The sequence below is a fragment of the Belonocnema kinseyi genome, chromosome 7, assembly GCF_010883055.1.
Source record: "Belonocnema kinseyi isolate 2016_QV_RU_SX_M_011 chromosome 7, B_treatae_v1, whole genome shotgun sequence".
NCBI classification, from domain to species: domain Eukaryota; kingdom Metazoa; phylum Arthropoda; class Insecta; order Hymenoptera; family Cynipidae; genus Belonocnema; species Belonocnema kinseyi.
Genome location: NC_046663.1, coordinates 7,494,961 through 7,509,791, shown reverse-complemented (window position 1 = coordinate 7,509,791; position 14,831 = coordinate 7,494,961). Strand labels below are relative to the sequence as shown.

At 32.4% G+C, this 14,831-nt stretch overlaps 2 protein-coding genes across 2 annotated transcripts in view; one reads left to right on the top strand and one right to left on the bottom strand.

Annotated features, from left to right (window-relative positions):
• The window catches only part of LOC117177353 (regucalcin-like), a 20,854-nt gene extending 18,861 nt beyond the window's left edge, over positions 1-1,993 (top strand). Inside the window, exon 6 of the mRNA XM_033367983.1 lies at positions 1,687-1,993. Coding sequence (XP_033223874.1) covers positions 1,687-1,926 — 240 coding nt within the window. The 3' untranslated portion in view covers positions 1,927-1,993. The remainder of the gene's footprint in view (positions 1-1,686) is intronic.
• A 10,697-nt stretch (positions 1,994-12,690) lies between these two features.
• Positions 12,691-14,364, bottom strand: LOC117176335. Its single transcript, XM_033366575.1, has 5 exons — positions 14,356-14,364; positions 13,958-14,273; positions 13,507-13,814; positions 13,116-13,454; positions 12,691-13,068 (listed from the first exon to the last, which is right to left on the bottom strand). The coding sequence occupies exons 1-5, from the start codon at positions 14,362-14,364 to the stop codon at positions 12,691-12,693; spliced, it is 1,350 nt and encodes a 449-aa protein (XP_033222466.1).
• Positions 14,365-14,831: the final 467 nt, after the last annotated feature.

Genomic DNA, 14,831 nt, shown 5'->3' with positions numbered 1-14,831 from the left:
AATTGAACAATTATTATTTTTTAAATTCTTAAAATAAATTAAAAAGTTATTCGACTTTAAAATAAATTAAAATTAATAGATTTATAAATAAATGCTTTTATTCAATTTTAAATTTAATTCCAATATTCGTTCCGTATAAAATATTTAATTTTCAACCCATTCGATTTGAAAATTTTAAATTAAAAAATAACAAATTTTTCATTGTTTAGCAATATTTACCTGTTTAATTAAAATAACCAATTATGAATAAAATATCTAAAACTTAATTGTTTCCCTTAAAAAATTGAATGTTGATAAATAAATAATAATTGAACCATGATATTTTAAGAAAAATCTGAGAAAGTTTAAGAGATATACAGAGGCCTTAAAAAGATTAATTAATGATTAAAAAATTGAGAATATTAAAAAAAAAAGGATTTCTTAAGAATTTTGAAAGCTTCCAAAATAGGTTAATAAGAGAGATTATTATTTTTTAAATTCTTAAAATAAATAAAAAATTTACTCAAATTTAAAATTAATTAAAATTAATAGATTCATAAATAAATGAATTTATTTAATTTTAAATTTTATTCCAATATTTGTTCAGTATAAAATATTTAATTTTGAAGCCATTCAATTTGAAATTTCTAAATTAAAAAAATAACAATTTTTTTTATTGTTTAGCAATATTTGTCTGTTTAATTAAAATAAGCAATTATTAATAAAATATGTAAAACTTGTTTTTTTCCTTCAAAAATTAAATTTTGAATAATAAATAACATTTAAACCATGCTAATTTAAAAAAAAGCAGAGTAAGTTTAACAGATATTTAGAGGTCATAAAAAAATAAAAAAATATTTAAAAACTTGAGAATATTAAAAAATAAATAAATAAAAAAAATATAAGATTTTTAAGAGTTTTGAAAGGTTTCATAATTGTCTAGAAAGAATCTGAGACATTTTAAACCAATTTTTAAAATGTAATTTAGGTGTTTGAAAAAAAATTGAGAAAAAATTCTAATCATTTCAAAAGAGATTTTCAAAGTTTTGAAAAAACTTCAAAAATTATTTGAAACTTAAATTTTTATGTATACATAACAATTAAACAGTTATTATTTTTAAAATTATTAAAATAAATATAATTGAACTAATAATTTAAAAAATGAACGATTTAAAAAAAATTAAACAGTTTGATTTTTTATGTTATTAACTTGAAATTTTTTAAACATTATATAACTATTTTGATTTACGAGTTTATTGATCAATTCTTAGTTTTAGAGCATTAAAAATTCTAGCGTGGATTTATATTTTTAACCAGAAGTCTTTGGACTGTTCAATTTACAAAAATTGTAAATTGTGCAATTTATGAAAATTTTAAATTGTTCAATTATAAAATGTTGAAAAAATTTTGCAAATTAAAATATTTTAAGCCTTAATTTTAAAAGTTAAGAATTCAAAAAGTTTTTACTTTAGATACTTTAATTTGCAGTTCAGTTTTGATTATTTCGAAATAACAAATCTTCAACGTTAAGAGTTCGAATTTATTAATTTCAATAAGACTGTGTAAAGCTTTTTTCAAACCGGGAAATGACCATGATTTTTTTACTTAATTAAAACGGTCAATCTGGTTTAAAGACTGACAATAAAAATTCTAAATCAGTAAAAAAATAAAAAATGATTATGAATTTTGGAAATTAATATTTTTTAGGTGATACAAGTGGATCCAAAATCAGGAAAATTGCTAAGATCAATTCCAATGCCAGCAAAAAGAATAACAAGTGTGACTTTCGGAGATTTCTCACTTGATACTTTATATGTAACGACAGCTGGATACGGTTTTGCTCGTCCCCAGGAAAAAACTCCAGCGGATGATCTCCAAGGCGGATCGATTTTCTCAATTAAAGGCACTGGTGCCCGAGGATTTTCTCCTAATCTTTTCAGGATTTAAAAATAAGTTTAACAATTTAAAAAAAGTATATTATTGCGGGATATTTTTGAAATTGATCAAATGCACATTTAATAAATAAAGAAAAAAAAATCAAAAATTTTAAAGTATAATTATTTAAATGAACCTATGTCAGAATTCACCGACCAAAATGATCACAAAGAAGGGATAATGAGTTATATTTTTTTATGAAAATTATGGAATAAATTTTTTTAAATTTAATTGATTCAGGTGCAATATTGAATTCAATACGAAAATCTTTGAATTCATCAGATTTGATACAGCTTTACTACTTTACAGTAATTTAAACTCGCGATTCTCTGACAATAATTTTACGAAAATTACCTAAAAATCTTATAATTAATAGAATATACGCACACGTTTAACATTTTAATTTGAGGGGAAAACATTTTTTTTATTCAAAATCAAAATTTCGAATAATTATTTGTTTAAAAAAAAATTAAAACATAACTTCGAGCTAAACTTAGATTATGAGATCTGAGAATTAGAAATAAGTATCATCAGTTTGTTTTTGAAGTTATACAAATATAATTTTCCTACGATTTTTGCAAAAAAATTCAAAAAGATTTTCAGGATTTCAGGTATTTTGAAAATATTATGAAAAATGTGAGTGTAATTAAAAGATTTTGGGCTATTTTAGAATTATTCTTGTTTAACCATTTCAGAAATCTTTAAAAATATTTAAAAATATTTTAAAATATTCTCTTAAAATTATTCTACAAAATAAAAAATCTTGAAAATGTTCCTAAAAATCTAGAGAACATTTTTTTGTTTCTCTTGATTCAACTTATTTGGCAGAAAATATAAATATTTGATTCAAAATGAACTTTTCCGTTAAAAATTTATATTTGGGGGTTAAATATTTAATTGCATCGTAGAAAATTCGTCTTTTCGGCTTGAAGATTTATAATTTTAGTTAAAAATTTATCTTTCTTTGAAAAGTTAATCATTGTATAAATTTTTTTTCAATAGCAATAATTCTTTGCACTGAAAATGCAACTATTTTATTTTGAAAATTTGTCTTTTTCACTCGAAACTTCAATTACACAGGCCGACAAAATTTGACAAATGTCAAAAGCCAGAAGGCAGACCAAATATTTCCGAAGGATTTTGATGCGCTGAATCCGAATCCGAACTCAAAATTGCTCCTGTACGTCAGGTTTTCAAGGTATCCTAACCTAAAAGTGCAAAAAACGTGTTTTTTAAGTTGTTTTGGAGGTTATGAAACTGTACAAGAAAAATCGCAGTGGGTACACAATTTGGCGTCGTCTTTAGGACATCGTTACGACCTCTTTGCGGCAACTTTACGACATCCTATGTCCATGTCGTTTCGGTATCTTTACGATAACGTAAAGACATCGTCAGACCATACGACTTATTTACGATATCGTAAAGACACCTTAACGACATGGACATATGATCTCGTAAAGTTGTCGTAAAGATGTCGTAAAGACGTCGTCAAACTTTGTGCCCACTGGGATGTCTACCACCAAGCTAATGTGGAACTTGAAAGTACTAATCTTCCCCTTTCAAATCTACTTGGATTTATTAGGATGTCTTTATTTTTCACCAAAATATTGTGATTTAAAATTTGTTCTTTTAGCGTTTTAGCCCATTAACGCTGAGGTGTTCAGATTTATACAACGCATTCTCTATTGCTGACGATACGATATTTTTTCTTTAAAATATTATCTCAGGGGTTTTCGAGGATGCCCTTTCTATTGCCGGTGTCAGTTTCTTGTTATAACCCCTAGAAGATCCAATATGGCGGCCACAATTTAGCGCTTTAAAAAGGAACAAAGGATCCCGCACAAAACACGAACAAAAAAGCGTACAGACATTTAGAACCAAACTTTGCACATTGATAAAACAATAACAAATGTAGAACCCGCGTCTTTTCATTTCTACGAAAGCCGTTTCCTAGGGTTAGAAACCACCCCTAACAAGCCATAAGTATGCTAACCCAACTGACTCTGGGAACAATAAGTTTAGTCGCATATTTTTCTTGGAATAATGAAGTTCCATGCCACAAGTGGGTTAACCCACCTACCTGCTAATCCATCTAAAATTATAAATCACCCCTACCAAATCATAAGCAGGCTAACCCACCTAACCCTGGGGGCAGCGAATTTAGTCGTTTACATTTCGTGAAATAATTGAATTCCACACTGCAAGCGGGCTAACCTTGAAATGAAAATTTTAAATTTAGCGTATTAACCAATTAACGTCGAGATGGTATGCCATTGTCCCTTGAAAATGTTGTCTGAGGGGTTTTCGGGGGTTCCTTTTCGATTTATTCAGTTTTTTGTAATAACTCCTAGAAGAGCGCATATGGAAAACAGTTAGGGCTTTAAAAAAAAAATTTACTCAATAGCAAGACTCAATGTTTTCCAGCCACTTAAGGCTGGACTTGGGAATCTCCAGCTAAGCAAGAAAGTACTTAATATTTTCCAGTCAATTGAGGAAAGACTTTAGATTCCCCAGCCAATCAAGGAAAGACTTACGATTACCCATTCAGTTAAGGCAAGACTTGGGATTGTCCAGCTACGCGAGGAAGTACTTAATATTTTTCAGCCAATTAAGGCAAGACTTTAGATTGCCCAGACAATCAAGGAAAGACTTTAGATTGCCCAGCAAATCAAGGAAAGACTTTGAATTGCCCAGCTAATAAAGGTAAGACTTTGTATCGCCCAGCCGGTCAAGGCAAGACTTTGAATCGCCCACTCAGTCAAGGCAAGACTTTGAATCGTCCAGCCAGTCAAGGAAAGACTTACGATTGCCCAGCCAGTTAAGGCAAAACTTACAATTGTATGTCCAATGAAGGTGATACTAATTGCTTGTTTTCTTATGGAAACGTTCGCGATTCATGTCAAACGATCGTTGAAGAGACTTTCGTTTATGACTAGTAGGGTCATTATCATTTCTTTGCAAAGACCAGCAATAGCCGGCCATCATTCTTACATTGCATCGACCTTGATAATGTTGCTCTTTTTGATGAGAGTCTTGATGAAAGCGTTCTCCCATTTCTACACTGAATGCTTCAACATTTTCTGGGAAATAATCCAAATGAGATTTGAGAAGATGTAATTTCATACTCATCAAACAACCTAATCTTTTAAAATTCTTTAACATACTTGATACAATAGTTCTAAACTTTGGATCTCGATTGTTCCCTAAAAATTTCTGTACAACATCTTTGAAACTCAACCATGCATCCTTTTCAATAGTTGTAGTGGTTTTGATAAAGTCATCATCTTTGATAAGTTTTCTTATATCAGGCCCAACAAAAATACCTTCCTTAACTTTGGCATCACTGAAATGTGGAAATGTAGATCTGATATAAATGATACATTCTGCTTCGGTGTTTAGGGCTTCCACAAATTGCTTCATTAACCCTAGTTTTATATGGAGTGGTGGCAATAATACTTTCTTTCTGTCAACAAGACTTTCATAAACAACATTATACTGAACAACTGTCCACTCTAACCTGTCTGGCCATTTCTCCGTTATCCAATGTTCAACCCTTGCATGATTGTCCCAAAGGCAAAGAAAACAAGGGAATTTAATGTTTCCTGATTGTAAACCTATCATAAGATTTATCATTTTCAAGTCACCACAAATAAGCCAATTATGGACATTGTATTTTATTTTTATCAGGAGTAATTGGAAAGTATTATAAGATTCTTTCAGCGTAGTTGAGTGACCTATTGGAATTGCAGCGTACTTATTTCCATTATGTAATAGTACTGATTTCAGACTTTCTGTAGACGAATCTATGAAAAGAAGCCTATTCTCTGGCGTATATAAGTTTATTTTATATAAATTAAAGAGTTCTTCGATTTCATTACAATACACAATCCCACTGTCCATTAAAAAGTATTTGATCAACTTTTTTGCTCTACTTCTGTAAACAGTTACTCTAGTGCCAGGTAACAATAGTTTTCTCTCTTTAAGCCTTGAAGCGCAAAGTTCAGCTTTACCTTTTGGAAGATCAAGGTCATGTATAAAATCGTCTAATCCGTCTTGGTCAAAAAATTTAGGACTTTCTTCATCTCAATCTTCCCAAGAAGAATCTTCAGTTGCATTAGGATCGTCAGTGTCCATTGATTCGTGAGTTGATTGGTCACTTTTGTTTTCAGAGTGATTTCTAATACCAATCTTGGCTGGTGTAACACTTTTTACATCAGGGTAAACAATCTTCTCCAAATACTTTTTAGAAACACCTTCTGTTTTGCATAAGCAAAAGTAATAATCAGTATCATGATCGTAGGGCTCACGCCAAACAGGTGGTTGAATAACAGTCTGCGTCTTCCCTGGCGGACCGAAGGAACCGAATGGACCCTCTACAAAGTACCCGTAAAGATCCCATTGGGTTCCCATTCGGTTCTTTTTTAAAAAAACTCGAAAAAACCGCAAAACCAACTTTTAAATTGTTGAAATTCGGATTCTACGTTGAAATTTCATATAAAAAGTCATGGAATGCTCGCAATAGTTTTGTTTGCAACAGTAAAAAATTTAAAAACATATAAGATGTATAACGCCTGTTCACTGTGACTTACAGGGATGCGTTTTAAGTGAAGCTTCTATATGGCTTCTATGGCCTTTACGGGTACTTTGTAGAGGCTCCATTCGGTTCCTTCGATCCGCCAGGGTTGATACATTCATCTTCCCAATTTGACAAATTTAATCTATAAGCATGACAAATTGAGGTTGGTACCCACGGTTTATCCAAATTTTTCATTGAAGTCCCATAACATTTGAAGTATGACGTTTTTATCGAATCATTAATTGATCGACGGTATTTCTCCGTTTTATACTTTCCACAAACGTGACAAAACGTATTAACTTTCTTGACGTAAGGAGTTCTTGAACTCATTTTTTTTCTTATAATGAACAGTCACGTGGAAATTCTAAAACTCACTATATATAAAACTCACGATCGACACGAAATTTAACCGCTAGACAGATTTCAAATACAAAAAGAATTTTATTATCCACGCATCCAACCGTTAGCTCGCCACTCAAACGTGATCTCTAACACGGAAAGATTTGAAGCAAAAAATGAATTTCATCACCTACGCCGTAGAACGGCGCACACATACAGCGAATGTGAACATTAGAATGCACACAGAGTGCGCAGTAGCACTCCGCGCAGTCCGTCTTCTTTTGTTTTATCAATGTGCGAAGTTTGGATCCAAACAGCCCCCATGCATCACGCCCACTTTTCTGTTTTCTTACGATTTGGAGGGGAACTGTCGGTTAAACAAATCCAACAGATGGCGTCACAAAAAGTAGGTCTGTCTTTTTCATTGAATTGCATTCAGAAAAAGCAAAAATAATAAAAAACTTGATGCTGTTTGCAAACAAACAAACAAAAATGAAAAAAGAAGTCTAACTATTACTAATTCGGATAGTGTGTGAATTATAACACTTTCGTTTTGAAATTAAGCTAAGAATCTAGAATCTAGAATCCGAAGTTTCATAGATTCTACGTCTTTTAAGATTTCTCAACATCAGGTTTTTCTTCGCTCTCTGATAGCCCTTCTTGATTTTGATTACTAGCATTTACATTAATGGATGCATTTTGTACTTTCTCATCTACATTCAAAACTTCTGAAGTAAAAAATAATCTTAACACGTCCCAGTATATCAAAATTCGTTCAATGCACCATTCAAAAGAGAGCCATCTGCTTGTGGCTAAATTTAAAATTCGAAGACAATTTTCGTTGCAAAATAATTGAAACTCCTTTGATTGAGCCATGCGTTTTGGACTTGAATTAATGTAACTCGCGATGCTTGTAATTAAAAATTCACATTCTTCAGGAATATTAGCACTACTGTTATTCGCAATAAGAGACGCAGAATGACAAACGCAGTTCATCAAAATCAAGTTAGGCACATCCGCCTTTAATCGCGTGTAAAAAGAATTATTGCAACCAACAATAACCGATGCATTGTCACAAGCGAGATTGACAATGTTTTGAAGTGGTATACCTCTTTCTTCTAATTTTGATTTAAAACAGTCATAAAGTTTTTCTGCTGTGGAATCTATGCCATCAATTTCAATTAAGTCCAGGAGTTCAGTTACAACTTTATTTTCTGAAGGTGAAAAATATCGCGCTAGCATGCACATGTTTTTCTTTACACTGTGATCAGTGGATTCGTTCACTAACAACTGAAAATTTAACATTTTTCAAATCATCGAAGGTTTTTTCAGCCTCGCGTTGTGCCAACACGTTTGTTATTATTTGGGTACATTTTTCAGTAGAAAGTTTAATATCCTGAGCTATTTGAGAATCCTTAAAGATATCTTTCAAAACCGGTACCTTTGCATCAACAAAATCGACAGCCACATTCTGCGACGCGATAAGTTCTGCTAGTTGAATTTCGGCCGTTTTAACATCGTTTTCGTGATTTCCGCTGTTTGCATTAAGAAGAAAGTCCTGAGCAAGTGGCTTTACTTTTTCATTTATAATGCGGCTGTAGCCAGCCAGCAAATTCCGGATTGTCCATCCACGATTTTAAAACAAAATTTGTCTTTACTTTCTTTTTGCCAATCTTGCCCTTCTTTTGCCTCCGTTGACGGTTTGTCGGTATTTCCTGACGCGAATGCGAAGTTGTGCTACCGGTATCACCTGTATCACCATCGCTACCGGCATCAAGCAAATAGATTTTTTGCCGTATGCCTTTTCAGGTAAACATAAATTTTGAGGAAAAATTAAAATTTCCTAATCTGCGGACATTAGTGATAAATGTTCTCAGCCTTCCACATTCCAATGCAGATGCAGAACGTGCTTAAAATTAATTAATTTGTGATATCAGAAATTACATATTCTAACATTGCATATAGTATTTTTGTATTTATTTATTTATAGAAAGTATTATATATAAATATTTATTTACTTGTTTTTTAGATTGAAGATTTTAAGAAATTTTGTTTTAACTTTCAATATTTATTATTCATTGAAGTAAATTAAATTCTTAGAAAATTAAAATCAATCAGGGTTGAGTACACGGAGAGCAGGTTTGTGAGGCCATAGATAATGTATAATTAAATTCTTCATTATAATTAGTATTATCAGAGGTAAAAACATTTTAAATTCTGAATTTCGATGGCCTCAGAAAGCTCTCCAAGAACACTTTTAAAATCGATAATGATGATTTGTGTGATGATAACGTATAACTTTATATTTCTCTGAAGTATGAGTATTCACACTATGCTGAGCTAATTATTTTTACAGTACTATTTTTCTTATCTTAGAGAAAAATAGTAGACATATAATATATAACATTAATATGTTATGAGTAATTAAATATATTACTTAAAAGCAGGTAAGTTACACGTTTTTGTACTAAATTTAATTTCTCTCTCAAAATCGAATTTAATATTTTTTAAATACTTTATTTAAAATTGTAAAATCCTTATCTGTAAATAAATTTTAATTCCAAAATAATTGTTTGATTTTAAATTTCACTTTGCCCTAATATGAATAAAAATATTCTGCACAATATTTATAACATAACTGGAACAAAATTTTAACATTTCTCTACAATAAAATTAATCTTAATATTTTAATAAACTTTATGTAACCAAATTTTCGAATAATGAAAAATATGCAAGAAAAATACAAGTGAGTACCAAAGGATATTTTTTATTTACACAGTATGCACTTAATACATTTGTATTTTTATCAAGATTCATTAATATCGGTCTAATAAACATTTATATAAGTTAAAATGACATTATTCATAATAAACAATAAAAATGTTATTTTTTAGCATTTCAAATTTCGCGCGAGCAGCAACGAATCAAAGACCGAGCGCGACGCATGCGTAGAAGAGTTCGGGGCACTCGTTTAGAGCACTACCTTTTTCTCTTTGTTACTTTTTTTCTTCAATTAATTGAAATTTTCCCGAAAATTTGGCTACTTCGGAAGGAAATGACTATTTTTCGTTGGAAATTCATGTATTTTTTTAAAAATCGTCTTTTCGTAGATAATCAAACTTCTCGGTAAAAAATTTAGCTATTTAATAAAAAATTCAACTATATATTGTTATGTTTAAAATTATTTTGTTGAAAATTGAACTATTTCGTTAGTCATATTTTCGATGATTTAAATTTTATTTTTTGTTCAGAGAATCCTATATAATAACTTGTGACCGCTAGCAAGCGCATCGCCTGTAAGTAGCAGTCAACAGGCGTTATACGTGTTATAGTTTTTTAAAACTTTTTACCTTTGCAAAAAAAAAATTATTGCGATTATTCCGTAACATTTTATAAGGAATTTTAATGAAGAATCCGAATTTCTACAATCTAAAAGTTGATTTTGCTGTTTTTTTCGAGTTTTTTAAAAAAAGGAACCGTATGGGAACCCAAAGGGGTCTTTACGGGTGCTTTGCAGAGGTTCCATTCGGCTCCTTTGGTCCGCCAGGGAATATAGCGTAACCTCCGCCCCCCCCCCCCCCCCCCCCCCTGACGCAAAATAAAAGAAAAATAAATAAACAATAAGTCAGAGATAAAAAATAAAAAAATATTATTGTTATATGTTGTTTTTAATAAATAATAATGCATACTATTTAAAAAACAAATGAATTAGGAGGATCAGCCGATTGATCCCTACTCTTTCAGGTAAGTTAAAACAGTTTTTCTGCAAAACGCATATAGTTTTTGGAATTACAAAAATCCATAATTAATAATAATCGAAAGAGAAGTTTTTATTGTTCTTATCGTTAGTTATTTTTAACGCATATTTTTCTGTTAAATATTTTGAAAGAACTAAATTAAATTTAAGGTTTAGATAATCATTAACATTAATGGAATAAGAGGGTGTTTAGTTTTTAAATGCATCATCTTTGTATCATTTAAATAAAGTATTTTTGTAGCAACCAGATTCGGAAAGATTGTTCGAACTATTTGTACAATTTTAAACTCAAATTACCGCACAGTAATAAAATTCTTTATCCGAAATTGGCAGAATGAGAGCTGTTTTCCTCCCTGAGGAGCAGCAGCAAAATAGGTCTTTATTGTACCGCGACGAGTGGCACGTAAAGTGAGAGCAAGGAAGAAGAAATGAGTGAGAAGTGAAAGAATATTTTAATGACAATAAACAATTTATTATTGTAAACAACAATTGTTTAAAAAAATTTGTATTATTTTATGTATTTGCAAATAAAATACCGCTTTTTTCACAGAATTAATAGCCAGTTATTTAGCAATGTTTTTTTCTATAAATCGATAACATTTGATTAATGTTTAACCAAACTGAATTATACACAATGCATGACTACGTTAATTAAATTTTTAATAAAAATGAAACTATTGGATCGTTATCAAAGTATTCAAAAAAGTTAGAAAATGTGTTATTAACAGTTGACTACATAAAAAAAACAAGATTAAATTATGAAATTGAGCCAAATAATGCATACGTTAATTAATTTTGGTTAAACAATTATTAAATGTTATCGATGTATAGCGAAAAAACATTGCTAAATAAGTGGCGGCTAATTCCGTGGAAAAAGCAGTATTTTATTTAAAAATACATAAAATGATAAAAATTAGTTTACACAATTGTTGTTTACTACACTAAATTATTTACTGTTATACAATCGCTTTTACAAATTAAGGAGTTAGTTATCTGCAGTTAATTGCATTGAAAAAATCAAGTTTGTATCTGAAAAAATAGCAAAATAGTGCAATTGTTGGTGAAGGTAGTTTAAACAATTATTAACTTTTATTTTGTGACAAAATATGAAACATAGGTTTTATTCCAATGTAATATGTGATCGATTTCATAGATAAAACTTAATTTATTTTATCAAAAATACCTGATATGGATATTTTTTCATGAAAATTTCTTGTAAAATAACAAATTATTAATTAACTTTTATTAATTGACAAAAAAACTCGTTTTGTCAATAAATTATTCAAATTTAGTGTGAACCAAGTGACGAATCGCCGCCAAGTTCCTAGAAACCATTTTCATTCACTTATTCGTCTACAATAAATTCAATAAATTTTTTAACATTTGCTTTGCTACCAGACATCTTTTTGTATAGTTGCTTTTAGTTTTCTAGGTATTTTTGATTGAATCAAAGCATTTTTTAAACCGCTATACTTCAAGTGTTAATTCTTTTTCATTTTTGTTATTAAATGAACAAAAATATTAACAAAAATTTAAAAATCGGCCGTAACAGTTCGATGCGAAATTTTAAATCGGATAATAAATATCTTCTAAAAATTAATTTTTTGACGGACGTTTTTTTTCCCCCACTGTGCGGTGGTTAAATTATTCCCAGAATGATAATCCCAGATATTTAACCGAGTCTGAAAACGTCAGCCTCCCGCGACAAAAAACAGGAGCGTCAACTTTCGGCATCTTGTAATTCTTCGTGAAAATTACTATACTAGTATTTTCCGGATTTACCGAGAGCCCTGAGCTATCGCACCAGAGATCTACGATGCGCAGCGCCGACCTTGTAAGGCCTATCAACATTTTTAGATGAGCCCCCCTGACTAGGATTACAAAGTTACCTGCATATCCCTGAGTGTAATAACCCTCTTTATTAAGCCTGCGAAGGAGGCCATCCACTACCATGCACCACAGGAGGGGCGATAGGACACCCCCCTGCGGACACTCCTGTGGCGCTACTCCTTTAACTAGGCCTTTATCCCATCTACTTTCGAGTTTTTTTTTCAGCGTAGCATGCTTCCTATCCAGCTTACCAGCTGATTCGGTACTCCATACTTCAAAGTCTCTCGCAGACGACTTCTGGAGGGGTATTAATGAAGGCACCCTCTATATCCAAGAACGTTTCCACAACATACCACTTTTGTCCCAATTTCTGCTCCAATTTTGCCACAACAGCATGGAGTGTCGTCTCTACCGAGCAGCTTGTTTGAAAAGCATGCTGCCCTCTGTGCTGCAGTGAGGCCAAAAGTACCTCCTTTCTGATATATCTCTCAACCAGCCTCTTGAGCGTCTTTCGAATAAAAGACGCTAGACTGATCGGTCTGAAATTTTTTGCAGCAGTGTAGCCCTCACTCCCAGGGTTGGGAATAAACGCCACTCTACCGTCCTTCCATGCCGATGACACATGTTTTAGAGCGATGCTTGAACTAAATAACTTCGTCAGAGGAGAGAGACAAATTCCAGGCATTTTTGTAAAATCACTGGGTAAATGCCATCCGCCCCTGGTGATTTACAGGGGCAGAAGGAACCCACGGCCAATTCCACCTTTTTGCTGTCTACGATCTTTGAGGCGAAACTCCAATCGGCCCTCCTCAACTCTTGGCCCCATTCTTCTCCCTCTAGGTCGGTTTGAATTCGTCGAAAATCCAGGGAGCGAACTTCCAGCAGGCAGCTCAGCGTTGCTTCTTCGTCTTCGCCAAACCCGCCATTTTCAAGCCTTATAAGCCGGAGGCGAGCTTCCGCGGTTTTCGCTAGGATTTTGTAGAGCCTTGCTGTTTCCGGAATATCTTTAAATTCCTCACAGAAGCGCCTTCTGTCTTCCTGCTTATACCTCCTTATATTTCTTTTGTATTAATACTGAGCCGTCTTATACATAGATGTCCCAGTTTGAAGCCAACTTAGTTCTATTTTCCCTATTGCACAGTGCTCTTGTCTTTTTGCGGAGTTTCTCCGGGTGCGTATTCCACCATTCTGCTCCTTTCCTAGACTTAACTGTGCTTGTAGGGCAATTGTTTTCATACGATGTAGTCAGAGCTCTTCGTAGAAAATCCACGGCGTGCTCTAACTCATCAATGCTGCCGTAGTTTTTGGGAAATTCCACTAGCTTTCCTCTGAGTTCCTCTTTATATGAGTCCCAGAGTGTATTTCTAGGGTTTCTGATTTTTGAAACCACAGGTTTAGCTGAAACAAGATATATTTGTGGTCCGAGACAGACTCCTTATCAGAGACTCTTTAGTCCACTACCCTACTCAGCAGCCGCTCCGAGCATAGAATCAGATTGAGAACCTCACTCCTGTTTTCAATCTGAAATGTGAAAGTATTACCTCGAATCAGAATCTCCATGTCAGTGCCCGCTAGGTATTCGATCAAATCTCTTTCTCTGCCATTAACATTTATGCTCCCCCACACCGTATGGTGAGAGTTCGCATCACATCCCAACAGCAGAGGAATACTGTTCTCCTGGCAGTGCTGAATTAAAATCTCCACCTCTCTGGGAGGCGGGGATCCATCCGCATCGCCAGGAAAATAAGTCGAGGCAATTACAACCTCTAATCTTTCCCTGGAGCAAAGCTTAAGCACCAAAATCGCAACCAAACCTTTGACAGCTATGCATGCCCTTGACGCTTTTTCAAGCGGCCCCTTATAATATAATAATTCGTACAATAATAATACGCGGATTAACCGTCACATAAAATACAATTAGGTACATTTCAACACTTACCCTGAACATCACATTTCTATTTTTATTGTTGATGTAGAACCAAAGTTTTTAATTCACCACATGGTTACGTAGACAATACTAAATCAGCGGTTGCGATCAAAGGGGGGTGGGGCAAACACTGCCAAAAACTAGTGATGTAGTTTATGGATGATTCCTGATGAATTTGCAATTAATTTTATCATCTAACAAGATTATTCTAACGTAAATTGGAATCGTAAAAATATAGATCAATAAAAATGTTGTTTGCATTTTTTGAAAGGACTTTTACTGTTGCATCATATGAAAATGGCTCCTGTGTGAAAATCGAGAGATTAGTGGAAAAGTCAGAATTGATGAAAGCACCTCATTGGGATCCAATTGGCCAAAAAATCTTCTTTGTCGACATCTGGGCCAATCAAATTTGTAGCTACAATCCTCAAAATACGAAAAGCCACCGTGCTTATAAAGGTATTTTTAAATTTACTGCTGCTATGAAA

Coding starts and splice junctions, on each gene's coding strand:
- LOC117176335 (XM_033366575.1), bottom strand. Junction 13,815..13,957: donor CATGGAGATTCTGATTCGAG/GTAATACTTTCA, acceptor ATCTTGTTTCAG/CTAAACCTGTGGTTTCAAAA. Junction 13,455..13,506: donor CTTCAAACTGGGACATCTAT/GTATAAGACGGC, acceptor AGGTATAAGCAG/GAAGACAGAAGGCGCTTCTG.